This window comes from Chelonia mydas, chromosome 3 (genome assembly GCF_015237465.2).
Source record: "Chelonia mydas isolate rCheMyd1 chromosome 3, rCheMyd1.pri.v2, whole genome shotgun sequence".
In the NCBI taxonomy this organism is placed as follows: Eukaryota; Metazoa; Chordata; order Testudines; family Cheloniidae; genus Chelonia; species Chelonia mydas.
In genome coordinates, this window is record NC_057851.1 from 195244680 (window position 1) to 195263669 (window position 18990).

Below are 18990 nucleotides of genomic sequence, written 5' to 3' on the forward strand. Positions count from 1 at the left end.
GGTGTCAATCATCTATGGATCAATTTTGCTTCTATGTTGCACCCTTTTCTCTGGCCCTTTGTCTGTTTTTCTTTTGTAAACTTCCTGGGACAAAGACTATGACTTTCGAGGTGTCTGCACATCATCACATGCTGTTTGGAATCAACTGTAATATAAATAATGCTTTATAGAGTCAGAGATTTTAAGGTCAGAAGGGAACATTCTGATCATCTAGTCTGACTCCTCGTATAAAACAAGCCAAAGAACCTCACCCATTAAGATCTGCCCCAAACCCATGACTTCTGCTTGGGCCATAGCATGTCTTTTAGAAAGACACCCAGTCTTGACTTGGACTCCGAGTGATGGGGAATCCAGCATGTCCCTTGTGTGCCCGATTTCTGGTCTGAATGTCTCTCGCTTCAGGTTCCAACCACTGTATCTTGCGATGCCTTCATTTGCTAGACTAAAAAGCCCTCCACTGCCAGAAGTCTCTTCCCCATATAGGTACTTACAGAGCTGGAGCAAATCACCTCTTAACCTGCTCCTCAATAAATTATATGGATTGAGCTAATTTAGTGTCTCACTATAAGGCATGTTTTCCAGGCCTCTAGTCATTCTAGTTATCACTCATGATACCTTGAGCTGGCTGAATGATTCATAACAAATAATTAATTAAAGGCATTTTGCCTCCTTTTTGTTTGTTGGGAACTGGCTGCAAACCGATCACAATTTCATAAGAACAGTGATAGTGCATCAGACCAATAGGTCCATCTAGTCCGGTACTCTGTCTTCCGACAGTGGCCAATAGCAGGTGCTTCAGAGGGAATGAACAGGACCGGCAATCGTTGAGTGTGATCCATCCCCTAGTCATTCACTCCCAGCTTCTGGCAAACAGAGGCTAAGGACACTCAGACCATGAGGTTGCATCCCTGACCATCTTGGCTAATAGCCATTGATAGACCTATCCTCCACCAACTTATCTAGTTCTTTTTTTGAACCCTGTTACAGTTTTGGCCTTCACAACATCCCCAGGTAATTTCCTCAGATTTGTTATTCAAAATTATCCTCCCAACACATTCTATGAATAATTTTTTGGCTGATATATTATTTGCAAGCAGCTTACAAGGGGAGTAATGGATATTCATCCTTTAAGTTGTTTTCATTTTACATGCCAGTCTTGTGGTATTGTTTCTGTTCCCTGACTGGAGGAGCATAATCCTCAGAATCAGGTTTCTGGTGTTTTATTGTGAATTCAGTGTTTACTTGGCCCACATGTTCTGCAATAGCCACTGACAATTAGCTGGGATCGTTCCTCCTGGTAAAGTCCTTTGCTAGAATACTTGCACACAGAAGGGTACGTGAAAGCAGTCAATACAACAATTCAGTACAAATAAGTCTGTAAAAATGCAAACACCGATTAATGGATTGTCTCCCCGGTATTACGCCTCCTCTACTGGCAGTCGTGGGTCTGTTTATGTACAGCTACGAGAATCCATGCCTTTGTCAGTAGGATTTCAGGAGCCTTTGCTTCCCCATTAAAGTGCCACCTGCTCAAGGAATTTAACCCTTCGAGCACATATTAACAGTTCACATTTATATTGTGGTCATGCCAAGGAGTCAGCCAAGCTGGGGCCCCATTGTACAAATATATAGTAAATGATGATCTCCGCTCCAAAGAGCTTACAGTCTACAAGGCTGTAATATAGAGCTAAAGTCCAGGGTCATTAACCAGTATTCAGTGTCCAGCTTGGAGCTACTTCTTACTCTGGGCTGTTTGTCTCTAGCTCAGCCTAACCCTATGGACTTACAGAGAGCGCCAGGTGTGTATCTCAGAGGCCATGCAATAACTGTTCATGAAAGAGGACCAGCCAGTACCTTTAAGTTTTTGTAATGTGAAAATAATGAACGAGGCTATAAACAAGGGATAACAAGGTAAAATACCAGCACTGTGTGGGCAAGGTGCATGCATAAACTATACATTTAACTACATCTCCCATGCTAGAGTCCGAAAAATGCCAGTGTCTGTTCCTTATGAAGGGGCAACTTTGAGTCTGGTTCTGTTCCTATTGGAGGATTGAGGTCTATATGAAAAAAGTGGTTAGAGGCACTGCACACAGGGCCTGCTGAGGTGAATTGCAGCACAGCTCCCCACAGCGTTCCAGGACTCGGTCAATCGTAGCCTTTCCATTCAGACTAGCCTTCATCGCTCTTTAGCCGTCAGCCTGAATCAGAAACTCTGTAAGAGCAAGTTGCTTTGATGAAGATTTATAGCAGGTTTGAAGATGTATTGCTTCTTGGGGGATTTATTCGCGAGTTAATGGCTTTTGATATATCTCTACAGTTATACAGATGTGTTCCACATGATGGAGCTCTAATACCTTTAATAGATCGTAGTGATTAGAGACCAGGGCTTCCCGCACCGTCCGTTTTCTTAGAAATGGCTGGTCAGCTGACAACATGGTTCGATATTTTTGGCCTCGGTTACAACGATAGGACATTACTGAGGAAACTGCGACCCATAATGCTGTTAAATGCAACCATGGTAACGCCGTGTTATGGCTGAGATTTAAAATGCACAAAATTCAGGACATTCCATAGTTGATTACCACAGAGCCCAGGACGACTCGCTTTTAAGGCATACATTAACTGGCGTATACAGCACAGCGATACAAACTACTATCCGCAAGGGTTGCGTTGTGGTTGTGGTAGTCTGATGTACCTTCGTTTTGGAATGCCCTGACTTTTGTGCACCTGAAATTTTCAAGCTTAACAGATGATCTGACATTTAACTGTCCTGAGTTTTAAATCAGAAAAGGAAAAAGCATGATACTTACTCCTTTAAGTGCTTTGAGATCTGGTGATGAAAAGTGCTATATAAAAGCTAGTTATTAGTGGATTTTGTGGTCAAATAAGCCTTTACCCCTGTGGAAGCCTGTGCGGTATCCCCTTTAACTACAGAAACACACACAGGCGATCGCCAGTTGGTGTAAATCAACATGGCTTCAATGGAGCTACAGCGATTTACACCAGGTGAGGATCTGGGCCAGTCCCTTGGAAAATGCAACACTCTGTAACCTTGCATTCTCTGTAAGATATACAGAAAAAATAGATGTCATATTCCTCTCCTATTGTGAGAATGTACTCTTTCCAGCAGGAGAATGGCTGTTGTGAGGGGTCTCAGGAACCACCCACCTGCATGGGGCTCTCGGCCGGAAGAAGGATGCCCTGTTAGTTCCTTGGAGAAGCTGTTGCCTGGGGACTAAGGATGCCCTGATTTGAATCTCAGTGAGGGATGTGGGAGGGGCATTGGTCAGGTTGCAGGCACAATAAATCCAGCTTTGAGATGTAGCAACTCTGCGAATTAATACGTCTACTTTGGGTGGCTGGCCACCATTCAGCAGGCACACCGTCATCGGGATGGGGGTCCAAGAGACAGCATGATGCTGACTTTCCAACCGAACAGGTTGTATGGTTTGTAGAATGGGCAGTCTTTGCCCACCTCTTTGTTTTTCAAAAGCATAGTTACTACGTCTGATTTGCTCATTGAGTTCCATTATACAGAGCATCAGCCTGAGACGGGGGGTAAGTCATCTCCCCGTGATTCTGACTACTGCTAGATAATGAACCGCTCCTCACCCCACCAGCTCAGCTGGACAGGTACGTGAGGTGGGGACGAGCCAAGGTTCCACCCGTGCTCATCTCTTTCTGCCTACCTGCAGGAGGTGTTGATGAGCCAATCATGCAGCATTTTTTTTTCTCCCCCTGCATCTGCTGTGCACAGGCAGGGGGCGGTGAGTTGCTTATACCTGCTTAGGCTCCTTGCGGGGTCACTTATGGCTGGGCTATCATCTGGCACTTAAAAAACAAACCAGCTAGAAACCAGGGTCAAAGTTTCCCCCCTGCACTCTCCTATTTCGTAGGGAAGGGGGGGGGGGTGTATTCCTTAAGCATTTGTAGAGAGAACAGATCGTACACTGCTTTTGTGTGTGAGACTTCTCCTAAGTACTTTTAGTCGACTGCAACTGGCAGATCTGAGTGCCGCATTCCCCGTTAGGTCACCGCTCTTCAGCCGTACTTCTGGAAAATCTCAATGGAGTCATTTTCATTTGTTCAACAAACAATGTCAACACTAGCAAAAATGGCTGGTCTGAGCTAATCACAGCCCCTGCAGCAAACAGAACCATGGGAGAGGCTGACGCAGCCCGTGGCCTTCAGGGTGCACATTTGTGGAAATGCTCCGGAATGACCGCCCTGTTTTTTTTTTAGATCAACAGAAACCATTTTATACTTCACCATGGCATATTTTCCCCACTCCATAACGACTTCCTGCACAGATGACAAAATTCATTTTGTCAACAAAATTATTTTAGGCAGAGCTGGCACAAAGTATTTTGTTGAGCAAGTCATTGCAGGGACCAACCGTGTTTCATCAAGCAAATAACTTTAGGCACTTCAAACAACTTGGAAAACGTGGTTGTTTCTCTCCATAAATACTGCCAAGTTCTAAAGGCATCATGCTGAACCAACATAATGCATTATCCTGTGACCTAGAGATAATATATTTAGTGATGGATTTGGGTCTGACTGGCAATTCAGGTTGCCCTTTCCAAAGGATCCCCCAAGACTGGAAATGATGGGAGAACCTTCCTGCAAGAAACAAAGAAAATTAGTCAACCTCCCAAGAAACATATAAGGCAATGGACAACCTGAGTCCCAATATGTAAGCCAAACCCCAGGGAACCTTAAACATGCTTCCCCAAGGGGTCTTAACCTAGAGGTCCTGACCAACCTATCTTGCCCATTCTGCTAAATGGGAGTGGGATCCCAGCTAGATCCTGTCTAGGTGGGAGGAGGAACCTGGGAAGGTGGGCTGCTAGTATGAAAAGGGTTAAGAAATGTTGTGTTACCTCTCACCATGCTCCTTGGTGGGGTTTTGGCCCCACTTCTTGGTTGATTTGGGCTCATTAAGCTTTAATCTGTCCCTTTATCCCATTTTTAAAATTGAATTCCCCAGCAGAATCACAATTGATTATTATTTATCATTTATGTTGTGGTAGTGTCCGAAGGCCTCTCACAGGCCTCAACTGGATCGGAGCCCCTTTGTGCTAGGCACAAACATACAGGGCCCTGCCCTACAGAATTTACAGTCTGAAATTTACAGTCTGAACCTGAAAAGACCTTCATGCATGCCCAACTTTAGGCAATTTGAGTAGCCCATTTGACTTTAATGGGAGTAATCAACATGTATCTAGTTAAACACATGTGTCAACCAGAGTAGGATTGAGGCCTAAAAGACAAGAAGTAAAGGATAAATGAAAAACAAGAGTAGGTGGGCAGGATAGCAAAATTAATCTGATGTGTAAGCTCCGTCCAAACGTCTCTTGCTAATACAAGAGTGTCCCAAGTTATTGTGGATCCAGGAATAGTTTGCATAACTAAGCAAATAAAAGCACATTCTGAAATTGAAGGGTAAAATATGGTTGCTGGAGTAGCTAGTTTCATCTATCATAAAACTGTTGCTAAAATAAAATACTAGAATGGGGTGCATATTTCCAGCAACAGCTAGATTATCAAACCTGACGGGACCATTGCGATCATCTGGTCTGACCAGTTGGCACAGGCCAATATGCATGTGCGATGGGGGGACAAGCCCCACACTGGGGAGGTAAAGGTTAAGGAGCAGTTCTGGGCCCAGAAAGCCCTGCCCAGCCACCCTGCTGGCCAGGCTCACAGTTGAGGCTGAGCTCAAAAGGGAGCAGCTCAGCTCAGTCAGGGCAGATGGAGCAGGGGAGCCGTTGTGTGGTGCAGGGTCCTACCAAGAATCTGCAAAGGCCCCACGCGGCTGGGCCCCGGCCTCACTGCCAAGGCGCCCCAGGCCTTTGATGAGGACAAGATGTGACTGAGAGAGGAAGGCCCTTTGGAGCACAGAGAGGGAGGACTCCAGGAGGGACTCAGAGGCGAACCGGGGATGCCAACAGAGGAACAGAAGCAGGAGTAGGAAGTGGCTCAGGGAGCAGGCATAAGGGCACCCGCCCCCTTGGCCACACATTTCGAATTATTGTTTCATTGGGCCCTGGGTTGGAACCTGGTGGAGCAGGGAGGGCCCAAGTTCCCCTAGACTGTAGACTCCAGCCATTGACTTTTCCATATATAGTTCAGATGAGGCTGAAATTTTGTGAGAATTTGGCTCTGTTTAATCCAATTTGGCACTATTGAGCCCAGATTCAACTTTGAACTCAAACCCTAACCTAAACCTAATCTGGATCCAGATGTAAACACAGTCTTTCCAATTCATTTCCATATATATAGTTGAACTGAAATGTTTATTAAAAATATCCAAGATCTTTTACTATTAACAGAATATACATGAATGTAAATAGGGTAGATTATGTTCATTTACTCATTTGCGGTTACACTTATGTCGCCAGGGTTACAGAGGTATAACTAAGGGCATGTCTACATGGTAGGATAATGAGCTTTATGGGGCGGGGGTGATTTCTAAAGTGCACTAATGTGTTGCACGTTAATTGGCCCATGTAGACTCTGCTGGTGTTCCAGCTCCCCCGTACTCAGTTCCCAAGTGCACTTTAATGTACAGTGGAGTCGCATCTTACGCGGGGGTTAGGTTCTAAAGTCAGCGCGTAAGGTGAAAATCGTGTATAGTCAAAATTATCCTTGAAAATCCTTTAAATTGCCCATAAAGTACAGTATACTGTACATGGTTTTGTGTATACTGTACAACCCCATACAGTATTATGTATAAATGTATAACGTATACAGTAATGTACAATATATAATAGACTATATATGCAAAATATGATTTTACAGTACTGTATTTTTAATTACAGGGAGTAATTACAGGGGGTGATCAGGGCTTGATGTCAATCCAGGAGATGGAGGTGACGGAGAGCTTGGGTGATGGAGAGCGAGTCGTAGACGAAGTGGTTGGCTCTGGTTCAGCTCAAGAAGTTGATTGCATAGGCTCATCTGCTGCTGGTTGTTTTTCCTTGAAAAACATGGTGATCGGCAACTGTCGCTGTCGTCTCTTGAGCTGCTCAAACATTTCTTGATACGGTCTCAAATAGTCTGTAATACTACGTGTGATTTTGAGGCTTCGTTCCATAGAGAGATCGTATTCAGAAATTAAATCATTCGTGTTTCGCTGCTTGGAACACTGCAGCAAATTTATGAAGATTCCAACTTGCTGGCTCTTCGTGTTCGTCGTCGTCACCTTCATCTTCTGTAGACGATTTTATCAGTTCCTCTAACTCTTCGTTAGTCAATGTTTCTCTATGGCTCTCAATTAATTCTTCAATTTCTTCCTCAAGGATGTTGATGAAGCCATCACCACACACTTGCCTGGCCACCTGAACAATGCGTTTCACTTCTTTGTCAATGGTCGGGGAAACCCTTAAAATCATTCACACATTCCTTCCATCGGTTTCGCCACATGCATTGACTGTTTCAGGCTTGATTGCATCCATTGCCTGTTTAATATAAGTGATGCAATCGGCAATGTTGAAGGACTTCCAGCACTCCATCACATTAAGATTGGGATCAGCATCCATAGTGCTACGTATCCGTGAGACGTAAGCCTTGTGTACGTGGCCTTGAAACAGCGAATCACGCCTTGGTCGAGAGGTTGGAGGATGGAGGTGGTATTGTGGGGGAGAAAGACGACTTCAACGTCATTATGCACAAACCGGAGTGCCACAGGGTGGCCAGGAGCATTTTCTATGATCAGCAACACTTTAAAGTCAAGTCCTTTCTCTTCGAGGTACCGCTTGACCTCCGGAATGAAACACTTGTGGAACCAATCCAGACATAATGCTGCCATCACCCAAGCCTTTTTATTTGATTGCCAGAACACAGGCAGGAGACTTTTGTTCTTGCCTTTTAGGGCACGGGGATTGCCAGCCCTGTAGAACAAGCCCGGCTTTATTAAATGCCCAGCCGCATTGCCACAAAACAACACAGTCACACGGTCTGTAGCTGCTTTGAAGTCAGGGGCTTGTCTTTCTGATTTCGAAATGTAAGTGCTGTTGGGCATTTTTTTCCAGAAGAGCCCAGTCTCATCAGCATTAAAAACTTGTTCGGGAAGATAGTCCTTTTCTTCTGTGATTTTCTTTAATTGTTTGGGGTAGGCTTTTGCTGACTCTTCATTGGCAGATGCAGCTTCACCAGTAGTCTGCACGTTTTTGAGGTTGAAGCAGTTCCTAAAACTGATAAGCCAACCTTGGCTAGCTTTGAATTCCTTCTCAGCAGGATGCTGTCCCTCTTCGGCGGGAGGTTTGAACAGCGTGTAGAGGCTAAGAGCCTTTTCCCACAACATGTTGCCATCGATAGGCACACATTTACGGTTCATGTCTTCCAGCCATAAGTTTAATGCCTTTTCAGTCTTCACTAAAGTCTTACCAGGCACCTGGCTCGTCACCTTAGCAGTTATTGGAGCACTTGATGCCACAGCTTGACGAATTTCTCTCTCTCGAATCTTGATGGCACGGATGCTAGATCTGTTGCGGCCATATTTATGCGCCACGCTGGAGACCGACATACTGTCTCTCAATAAGTCCAACACAGCCAGTTTTTCCTCCAGCGTTGGAACAGATCGCTGTTTCTTCGGATGAGCACCAGATGAAGTAGTTGGCTTGCATTTAGGGGCCATGCTGTACGAAAAATACGTATCTTTAAACACTAGAATCACACTCAGCGCGGCGAGATGCTCACACTATGAGAGGCATGTGGGAACTGAGACCGACTGAAGGAACAGCAGATTCACGTCTCCCATCTCACGCTCACTGAGTGGAATGGTGGGCGGAATCGCCCGCACTATTTACAGGTCTCTTTTTTTTGCCGAGCGCATATAGTTGAATTCGCGTAAATTAAATGCACGTATGATGTGACTCACCTGTAGTATTGTTTCAAGCAGCATTAATTAAAGCATGCTAGCAGAGTCTATATGGTCCAATTAATATGCAACATGTTAATGAGCTTGAGAAATCATACCCCCATAGAGCACATTACCCCACCGTGTAGACAAGCCCTAACAGAAAATAAATAACTATCTAAACACATCTGAATGCAAAATATTTACATTCTCTGCCATATTAGATTTCAGGTCTGCTGTAGCTGAGTTACCAACATTTACAGGCCATGATTTCACAAAACACTTATAGCGGGATATAGAAAGTCACCTAAGTGACTAAGGTGCCTAATTCCCATTGATCCCAGTTGAGTCTGCACCTTGACGTCTTTACCTCAAAATTTGAGAACTTCGTTAACTCAGCCTGAGGTTATGGGCCTATTACAGGAATGGGTAGGTGTGGCAGTTTAGCCTGAAATTTGCAGAAGGTCAGGTTAGATTATCATGATGGTCCCTTAAAGTCTGTGTATTTATGAGCCTAGCCTGCTTAGGCACTGTTGATTATGACACTTTTAAGCAATTAAATTTAAGCATGAGTACAGTCCCATTCATGGCAAATTAACGCGTGTGCTTCAGTTCTTTGCTGGATCTGGGCCAAAAGTGAGTTCTACCTTGAGAAGCTGCTGGTTTCTGAGAGATTCCATCATGATTTGGTTAGCTCATGAGTAAAAAGATTTTTCTTTGAATTGCCAGTCACGTGAAATCAAGCAAGGACCTTAAATCAATCTGGATTCTTTCTTACACATTGGGCCAGATCATGGCTCAATTTAGACATTATGAAAGTGTTGCACAGACGTTTCTTTTCACAAATATTGTCATTAAGTTTTTTGGTAGGAATATTTGTTGACATGGTGAGTTTCAAGGTCATATTGCGGAATATTTGCTGAAAGCGAATTTCAAATATGAGAGGATTCATACCAGACACTGAACTGTTAAAATGATTCTCATCCAATCAGGTGACAGAAATGTACTGTGTTACTTGCATGTCCCACCAAATCAGTTTGAGTTTTGAATATTTTCAAGGAATTGCTTTGTGAACTACCTGTCATTGAGACCAAGAATTATTCACCACGTAATTCTGGGCAATGGAGCCATTGGCAGAAGTTGTTATCCGGTTGCTGCTAATTTGTGAAAAAAATCAGAGGCAAAGTTTTTCAAATAATTAATGATTTGCACTTTATAATTTTCTGGGCAGGCCAGGGAGTAAAAATGTTGTCTATCATTTCTCTCACTGGGACAGTGCAAATGCAAGAGACCCATCTGCTGCTGTTCACTTTATACGGTTGTCCTTCTACTGAGTTAAGCCAAAGGAGAATATAAATAAAAACAAATGCTTAGTAATTCTAATGCATTATCAACGCCTGTCTGATATCTATATTTATCCTGCTTCACGGATTCTGTAATTTACGCTTCCCTCTGCCTGTGCTTCATGGAGTAGCAAAACTTGCAAGATAGAAGACCAAAGCATGCTTGTTTCACCGATTGAAGGCTACCTAGTGGTTGTGGGAGGGTGTAACCAATTTGTTTGAATAAACTGTTCATAAGATGACACTTTGAGAGATTTGTAATCCTTATTTAATCAAACGTCGTCATAAAGACCACTTTTTAGGGCCTGGAAAGTATGGAGATGAGGTTTTTGGACAGAGGTCCATTTACATGAAAAATATGTATACTGTGGTGCACCAAGAAAAAAGCAGGCTCTATCTGATATTTTAGAGCTTTACGGTGGGTTTCCCTCTATTTTACATTGTGATAGATTGCCCTGTTAGAGTCATAAAATCTGATTGTGCGAGGTTAGTTAGTTTGTCATGCACCCTGGGGTGGAAGTCCCCTCTGAGCAGAGAGCTAGCACACAGCCTGGGCACATCTGAACCCCTATGTGGAGCTTTTAAATGATGCATAACTCTATAGCTAACTTTCTGCACAGGAGGGATTTTTCACCCACAAGATATTTAAATTCGAGGAGGAAAAAATCTCATGAGGCAATGTGGTCTAATAGACAGGGAACTAGACTGGGAGGCAGGAGACCTAGGTTGTATTCCCAGCTCTGCCACTGACCTGCTGTTTGGTCTTGGGCAAGTCACCTCTCCTTTACCTCCTACTCTTTGTGTGCCCACTTTCAGGGTATATCTTCACTGCAGGAAAAAAGGTGTGTTCTGAGCCCGAGTGAGCTAATTTGTGTGACAACAGCAGTGGAGACATGGGTACTCTGCATTTAACTTGGGTTAGGTGCTTTGAGTCCCGCTCCAGACTTCCCTACAAGCTTTAACTTGAGCTGCTAACCTGTACTGGAAGCGGAGACGCCGTGTCTTCACTGCTGTTTTAACCTGGTGACTCCTGCCAAGTAGCCAGCTCTAAAAGGGTCCAACACTTAGAACAGGAACAAATCTAACTTCTGCTCCTCAGCTTGCAGGTCACTGGGGACAGGGATGATGCTCAGCTCCTGGGCCACCTCCACCATCGAAGAAGTTGCCCAGGCGGCTCCTGATGGCCTTCACTGGCTGCAGCTTTATATCTACAAGGACCGGGAGGTCACCAGGTCGCTCGTGCAGCGTGCTGAGAGAGCAGGCTACAAAGGAATCTTTGTGACGGTGGACACGCCGCTCCTTGGCAAGCGCTTTGACGATGTGCGCAACAAATTCCAGCTCCCCCCGCACCTCAGGTACTTACCAGCCTGCTGCTCTGGAAAGCCCATTTTCAGGGGAGGGATAGCTCAGTGGTATGAGCATTGGCCTGCTAAACCCAGGGTTGTGAGTTCAATCCTTGAGGGGGCCATTTGGGATCTGGGGCAAAAACTGGGGATTGGTCCTGCTTTGAGCAGAGGGCTGGACTAGATGACCTCCTGAGGTCCCTTCCAACCCTGATATTCTATGATTAAAGTTACTAAGCAGCTAGGACATATGCACCTGTTGCTGCTGCTCCTGCAGTGTTGTATGTTGTTTTGGGTTGTTCCCTTCGGGGCGAGGGGAGGGCAGGTTCTTCCAGGTTAGGTGCATCACATTTTCCTTTATGACTCAGGAGCTGAGCAAGCTTCCTCTGTCGTGCTCACCCCTGCCACCTCTAGGAGCGTACTTGAGACCAACACTTGTGTGTCAGTGGAAGTATTACAAGCGGTGGGGAGCGGTGAAGGGGAACTCCTCCTGATTAAAAACAAACCAATCTGGATCTTGCAGTGTAATGAGTTGGACTGGAGAAAGAGGATCCAGTTTCAGGAAGCACCATGTTCAGGGTGCCACCAGGGGATCTGAGGAATCCATGCTGAGTCAGGTTGCTGGCTCTCATCACATAACACTAGTAGCTCAGGGCACATAGCGAAGATCTGTTTCCTACAACTCTTCCTGTTTGCTGCGTCACTTACTGCTAATGAAACAAGTCTTACCTGTGAGCCTCTGCGCGGTCAGACTGACTAGAACATTTCTGAAACAGTTTGTCATCAAGGTAATTCCACAACTTGGGGAAAATCTGCTTTTTCATTGAATTAACCCTGAAAAACCTTCTAAAACCAGAGAATTATTTTAAACACTGAAATAGCGTAATTCAAATGGAAAACACAACAAGACTTCCATGTAGCTTTTTGTTTCAGAGCCATAGGTGAAATTCTCCAGGATGATGCTTTTGTCAAGTTATCAGATAACTTTTTCTTGGCTTCAGACTTTCAACAAAGTTTCAGAGTAACAACAAGGTGCCATTGTGCACAGAAATGTATGTAAGACAACATTCATTCAAGCGTTGATCTGCATTTCAGAGTCCAAGAAAAACAACAGTTATTGCTAAAATCGGCTCCATGGTTCTGTTTTTTCCTATCCACCCCACAAACCAAGTGCTGAAAAGCTGGATCTTACTTGGAGAGGGGAGGGAGGACGCAGACTGTTCCCTTCTCATTTTCTTCTAATGCTACTATTAGAGTGGCACAATAAAAGCCTAAACCCAGGTGAAATTCAGCTAGTTTTAGGTACGGACAGAGAAGTGAAACCAGCTGTTTTCATGTGAAAATTGCTTGGTTCTTAGAACTGTTCATTGAAATGCAAAATGAAACTTCCTGCCGTCAGAGAACGGGCCCAGTTTCTGAAAAGGCAGAGTTGTTTGGTAGATAGGGCATTCGAGTGGGCCACAGAAGAGCTTGGTTCTATTTCTGGCTTTGCCACTGGGTGACTTGGGTAAGTCTCTTGTCTATTAAGACAATGAGCATTTTGGAGCAGCGCCTGTCTCTTACTAGGTGTATATACAGCCCCTAGCACAGCAGGGACCGCTTAGCATCTCTGGGTGTTACCATAATCCAAGTAACAACAGTATACATTCTGGTATGGAGTGCCATGGATTTCTTTTGTTTCACAAGGGAACTAGAATCAACTGATTCAACGTCATGCTTGTTGGACAAATGAAATGATGAATCTTCACAAGGCTTCAGGACTGTGAAATCTCCTATACCCATATGCAAGGCATAGAGCTTAACAAAACCCAATGTGATCCCCCCCACCATTTTGGAATGCTAAACTGTACAATACTGTTCAGCCACTAGGTGGCACCATGTGCAACATCCCTTACTTGAGTTAGTGTAGCCATAAGCAGGAGTGCATTAGAGGATGGTTATGAAATACACACCTCTGGTATATCTCTCAGTGTAAGAAGCTTTGTAGCCAGTCCATATCTGCTATAAGAGCCTGATCTGCTAGCAGTAGCCCTGCAACCTACTGTGTACAAGAAGTACGTGACACACCCTTCTTCATCTTACTTAAAAAAACAGTGGAAGCTTCATTTGCTCAAACTTTCCAAAAATATTCACCTTCAGGCAGTGACCACGCAAGGAAAATTTCAGTCCAAAAGATATTCATGTTGTTGTAGCCATGCTGGTCCCAGGATACTATAGAGACAAGTTGGAGGTGGTGTTATTTTTTATTGGACCTACTTCTGGAGAGGGGAGGAGTTAGTTCAATAAAAAAATAATTACCTCAGTCCCAAAGGTAAACATTTCAGAAAGTTACGTACAACTGTAAAAAGGGGTGTTTGAATGGAAACTGTTAAGCAACCTTCATTGTTAACAATTGCTGCCACTCCCACTATAATGCTAATGAAGCCTTTGTGAGCTCATCTGATGAGCCAGCCTATGAAGATTGCACTGGGGAAATTCCCCTTAACATCCCTCTTGCTTCAAGCTAACTCTTGAAATGTAAGTGGGTTAACTAAAGCTTGGTCCACAACTAAAACGTAGGCTATGTCTACACTTCAGACCTTACGGTGGCACAGCTGTACCACTGCAGCTGTGCCGCTGTAAGATCTCCCTCTATGCCGGTGGGAGAGAGCTATGCCCCGGCATAATTAAACCACCCCCAACAAGTGGTGGTAGCTATGTGGGCAGGAGAGCATCTACCACCGACATAGCACTGTCCACACTGGCCCTTTTGTCGGTGAAACTTATGTCGGTCAGGGGTGTGTTTTTTTTCACACCCCTGACCGACGTATGTGCTAATGTAGACAAAGCCTTAGGCTGGCCTAGCTGTGTCCCTCAGAGCTGTGAGACATTTAATGGCCTGGGCAACATATTTAGGTTGACCGAACCCACACTGTATATGCAGCTAGGTTGAGGGAGGAATTCTTCCATTGACTTAGCTATCGCCTCTGAGATGTGGATTACCTACATGGATGGAAAAAAAAAACCCTTTCCGTTGAGGTAGGAAGCATCTACACTACGGTGCTACAGCGGCACAGCTGCAGTGCGATAGCAGTGCCACTGTAGTGTAGACGTGGCCTCATTGTCTACACTACAGTGCTGTAGCTATAGCTGCAGTGCTCGTAGCATGGACATACTCTTAGAGATACCTATAGGCCAGATCCACTGTGAGAAATCCTGGCTGCACTGAAGTCAACAGGCGTTATGCCATTGACTTCAATGAGATCAGGATATCACTCATTGTGTTTAATGGGCTTTGGATTAGGCCCTAAAGGAGCAGCTCTGGTCCAGCAGAATGAGCATCCATCTATTTTAGGTAATTATATGGGCCCGGTTACCATAGTATCTGCGCTCCTCACAATCTTTACTGGATTTATCCTCACAATATCCTTGTGAGGCAGGGTCGTGATGTTATCCCCATTGTACAGATGGGAAACTGAGGCACAGAGAGACTTGGTGACTTGTCCAAGGTCACACAAGAAGCCTGTGGCAGAGAAGGGACTTGAATCCACCGTCCTAACCACTGGGCCATCCTTCCTCTTCATAGGTTCTATTCCTGACTTGCTGTTGGACTGGGGCCTGATCTTACTTCCCTTGAAAGCAAGGGGAGTGTTGTTATTGACTGCAATGACAGTAGTATAGGCCCTTTGTATGCAAGCTATGAGACACATGACTGGCCAATTTTTTTCGTTGATATCGAATACTAGCCTAAATGCTAGGATATGTGCCTCTGCTAACTGTGTATGATGGGGTGTATCTGAGGTCCCCTGCTGGAGGCCTTGCAGTCCTACCACACCGCGTCCCAGAAAAGGAGCAGTGGAGGTGACTCCTCCAGGCTTCCTAGAGTGGCTGCATGGAAGCAGCCAATTAGAGAGAGGCTGCAGGGGTAGTCAATCAGAGCCCATCAGGCTACTATAAAAATCAGCTGCTGGACAGATCAGACCAGTTGCTGGCTGGAGCCTGAGGAGCAAAGAAAATGCTCCTGGCTGCATTTTCCAGGTTGCAGCAGTTCCAGGACTGGACAGAGCACTGCCAGCAGGGACCAGCGGAGCAAGGAACATGCTCCTGCTGACTGCAGGGGCTCAAGCAAGACTTTATCCTTGAGCTAAGGGTGAAGGTACAGGTGAAGGGACAGTGGGGAAGTGGCCCAGGGAACACTAGCCACAGAATTAAGAGATGCAGCAGGTGGCTACTCTTTATAGGGTCCCTGGGTTGGGACTCAGAGTAGTGGGTGAGCCCAGCAGCAGGTACCCCCCCCCACCACCAGCCACAGGTGGAGTGGCCAAAGCCCTGGAGAAGGGGAATTTACACAGGCCCCAGGGAGCTGGCTGAAGACCCCAAAGAGGGTCAGCATTTGTGGACTTTGATAACCCCCTGGAAGGGGACTGAACTAGTGGCTTAGCTGACGACCCGGGGCCAGTGAGCCTTGCTACCGAGCGAAGAGTCTCCAGGGAGGGAGTCCTGGGGGCACTGCTCTATAACAGAGCAGGGAGTATTGAAAGCTAGCCCAGAATTGGCTGAGAGACAGCTGAGAACCAAGCCCAGAGGTAGGGCGAAAGAGACCAACTGAAGGTACTGGGTTAGGCCCTGTTGGACTGATTAAGGACTGAGCCCAGGGACAGGGCTACTGATAAAGACATAGCTAACGGCACTGTGAGAGGCCCTGTTAGACTGTGTACCCCAGAAGGGGTTGACTTGTGTTGCACACCTACAGACAGTGTGTGACTCGGCCGGAGGGCTGAGTCACTGAAAACCTGCTTGAGAAGTTAACAGCCCAACAGGTGGTCACTGCAAGTGACGCAGCTAGAGAGAGAGGAGGATAGGAGGCACTCACGGGAGGTGACCGGCCCCATCACACTGTGCAATATGAGGCCCCGATCCTGCCATAAGATCTGTACCAGTGAAGGGATCTGCTGGCATGGAACTCATTGCAGGGCGAATGTGGGTTTTTAAATGTTTTTTTTTCACTGTCATTTTCTTTTGTCTCTGTGTAACGTTAGAATGAAAAATTTCGACACCAACGATTTGGCATTTTCCTCCGAGAAAGGCTACGGTGAAAATAGCGGACTGGCTGTTTATGTAGCCCAAGCAATTGATCCGTCCATCAAGTGGGAGGATATTACATGGCTCAGAGGACTGACATCTCTGCCGATAGTCGCTAAAGGAATTCTCCGAGGTTTGTAGCGGTGAAGGTTCAGCAACAGGTTCTCGTGAGGCTTCCTTTATTTAAATCAACCGCTGATGGAAAGAAACACTTTTATGTTGCTTTATTGGCGCAGATTTTTCTGTAGGATTAAATGGCAAGAATGTGTTCACAGAATAGATAGAGAGTGTGCATGATTTTCCTTTATCTTTTAAAAAATATTCTTATAACATAGGCCACTGTAACTTTAAGCATATGCTGAAATCTCATGGATTTTAATGGGGATTACATGCATGCTTCAATGATCTGCTGAATAGGGAGGAGTTGCCCAACTGAAGCCTTAAAAAACCAGCTGAAACAAATGGCTTCTTCTTCCTAACTGGGGGCTGGCTTGGGAAGTGCTAACTTTCTTTCCGTGTTGACCGAGTTCAATGGGAGTTGAAGGGCGTTTTCTCTGCCTTTCTTTCTCATGTAAACTGTTCTACGGCATGCCTCATTGTGCTATGGGAGTCTCTCCCAATGTTATGAAGCATACACATAGATTTTATATTGCTCTGTCTCTTCCTCCTGGTCAGCAGGGACTGGACGTCATTATTTTTCCAGTTGTGGGAAGGCTAGGGCAAAGATGTGGGTTTTGTAGTAGGCACTGAAGGCATTGTCGGAGGTCTTTGATCACCTGGCCAAGAGATGCTCATTGCCTTCAATGATTGGGCCCTAGGAGAGTGCAAGCTAACAAAAATTATATCCTGCTTCTGCATCGCACAAACCAGCGAAGCATGGTTTTTATGGGCTTCTGACGTCCGTGCAGTTACAGAGGTCGTAACATGGGTAATGGCAGAGAATCAGAACCAGGACTGGCCTCTTTGCATAGTTAAAGATCATCTCACCAGTACTATTAAGAATTTACATGGTATAGAATTTTGTGGACCTAATTCTGATCTCACCTGTGCTGGTGTAAAGTGGGTGTAGCTCCCTGGAAACCAATGGAATTAGACCAGTGTCAGTGACGTCAGAACCAGGACCTTAGGTAACTACTCCTCACATTACTCTTGCAAGGTAGATAAGTGTTATTACCACCTCGATGAGATGAAGAGGGCTGGGTTGTGCTTTTGCTCACGCAGGTTTCCGATCACCGTAACTCTGCTGACCTCATTGTAGTAACTCCTAATTAACACCAGTGTAAGTAATTGAATCAAGTATGGAGACGTGGCTAGCCCAAGGTCTCATGGCAAGCTAGGCACAGAGCCAGGACTTTGCATTTGTATTTCCCTATTCTGAGTGCTGTCCCGGGTGCTCTAAATCACACTGCCTCCCTGAGAGACCATCACCACCTGCAAACAAATCAGTGATGTGTATGGGACCCTTCACCTCAGCCGTCTTCATGTACTGCACTGCAGACTGGACAGCCAAAAGTTGGCTTTGAGTTATTAACTATTGCAGTGGCACTTAGGAACGTCATTCATGGGGTAGAAGCCCGTTGTGCTAGGAGCTGTACACACACACACAGAGGGTTGTTCTGTGTGGAAATCAAGTTTGTATTGCTTTGTGCATATCCCGTACCCCATGTATTATTGCAACTCAGTTCTGCCTAATATCAGAGATTCTTACAGCTCATTTACATGCATAAGGGAAGGGTCATTGTCCCGTGCACTTGGAGTCAGGATACTTGGCTTCAGTTCCTGACTCAGCCCCTGTCTTGGTGTTTGAGTAAGTTGTTTGGCCACTCATATGGTTAACCCATCTATAAAAGGTGAACAGTAATATTTGCGGGACATAATTAGCATGTGGAAAGGACTTTGAGATCCCGTTAAAAGATTTGTGTGTGTGTGTGCGCACGCTCAGATACTATGGTAGCGGGCACCATATAAGTACTATAAATAGTTTTACATGTTTACCTACTTTAATATGTCAAACTCAGTATAATTCTATCTATAGTACTTATAATGGCCCCCAGGGCCAGAGGAGCTGAGCACTTCACAGTCTTTAATATATTTATCCTCACAACAGCCTTGTGGGGTAGGGAAGTGCTATTATCCCCATTGTACAGATAGGGAGACCGAGGCACAAAGAAGCATTGGGTAAAATGTTCAGAAGTATTTATGTGACTTAGACACCTAAGTGCCTGTGTCACTTAGGTACTCAGTCCTATTGACTTCTGATGAGACTTAGGCTCCTAAATCCCATTTTCAAAAATGACATAGGCACTTAGAAGGCTTAGTCATTTAGGGTCATATTTTCAAAAACGCCTGAGTGACTTGACCAAGGTCACTCAGTCTG

At 45.1% G+C, this 18990-nt stretch overlaps 1 protein-coding gene across 1 annotated transcript in view; it reads left to right on the forward strand.

The window, feature by feature from the left end:
- The window catches only part of HAO1 (hydroxyacid oxidase 1), a 47480-nt gene that overhangs the window by 16969 nt on the left and 11521 nt on the right, over positions 1 to 18990 (forward strand). The window contains exons 3-4 of the mRNA XM_007064142.3: positions 11309 to 11564; positions 16571 to 16746. Coding sequence (XP_007064204.1) covers positions 11309 to 11564; positions 16571 to 16746 — 432 coding nt within the window. The remainder of the gene's footprint in view (positions 1 to 11308; positions 11565 to 16570; positions 16747 to 18990) is intronic.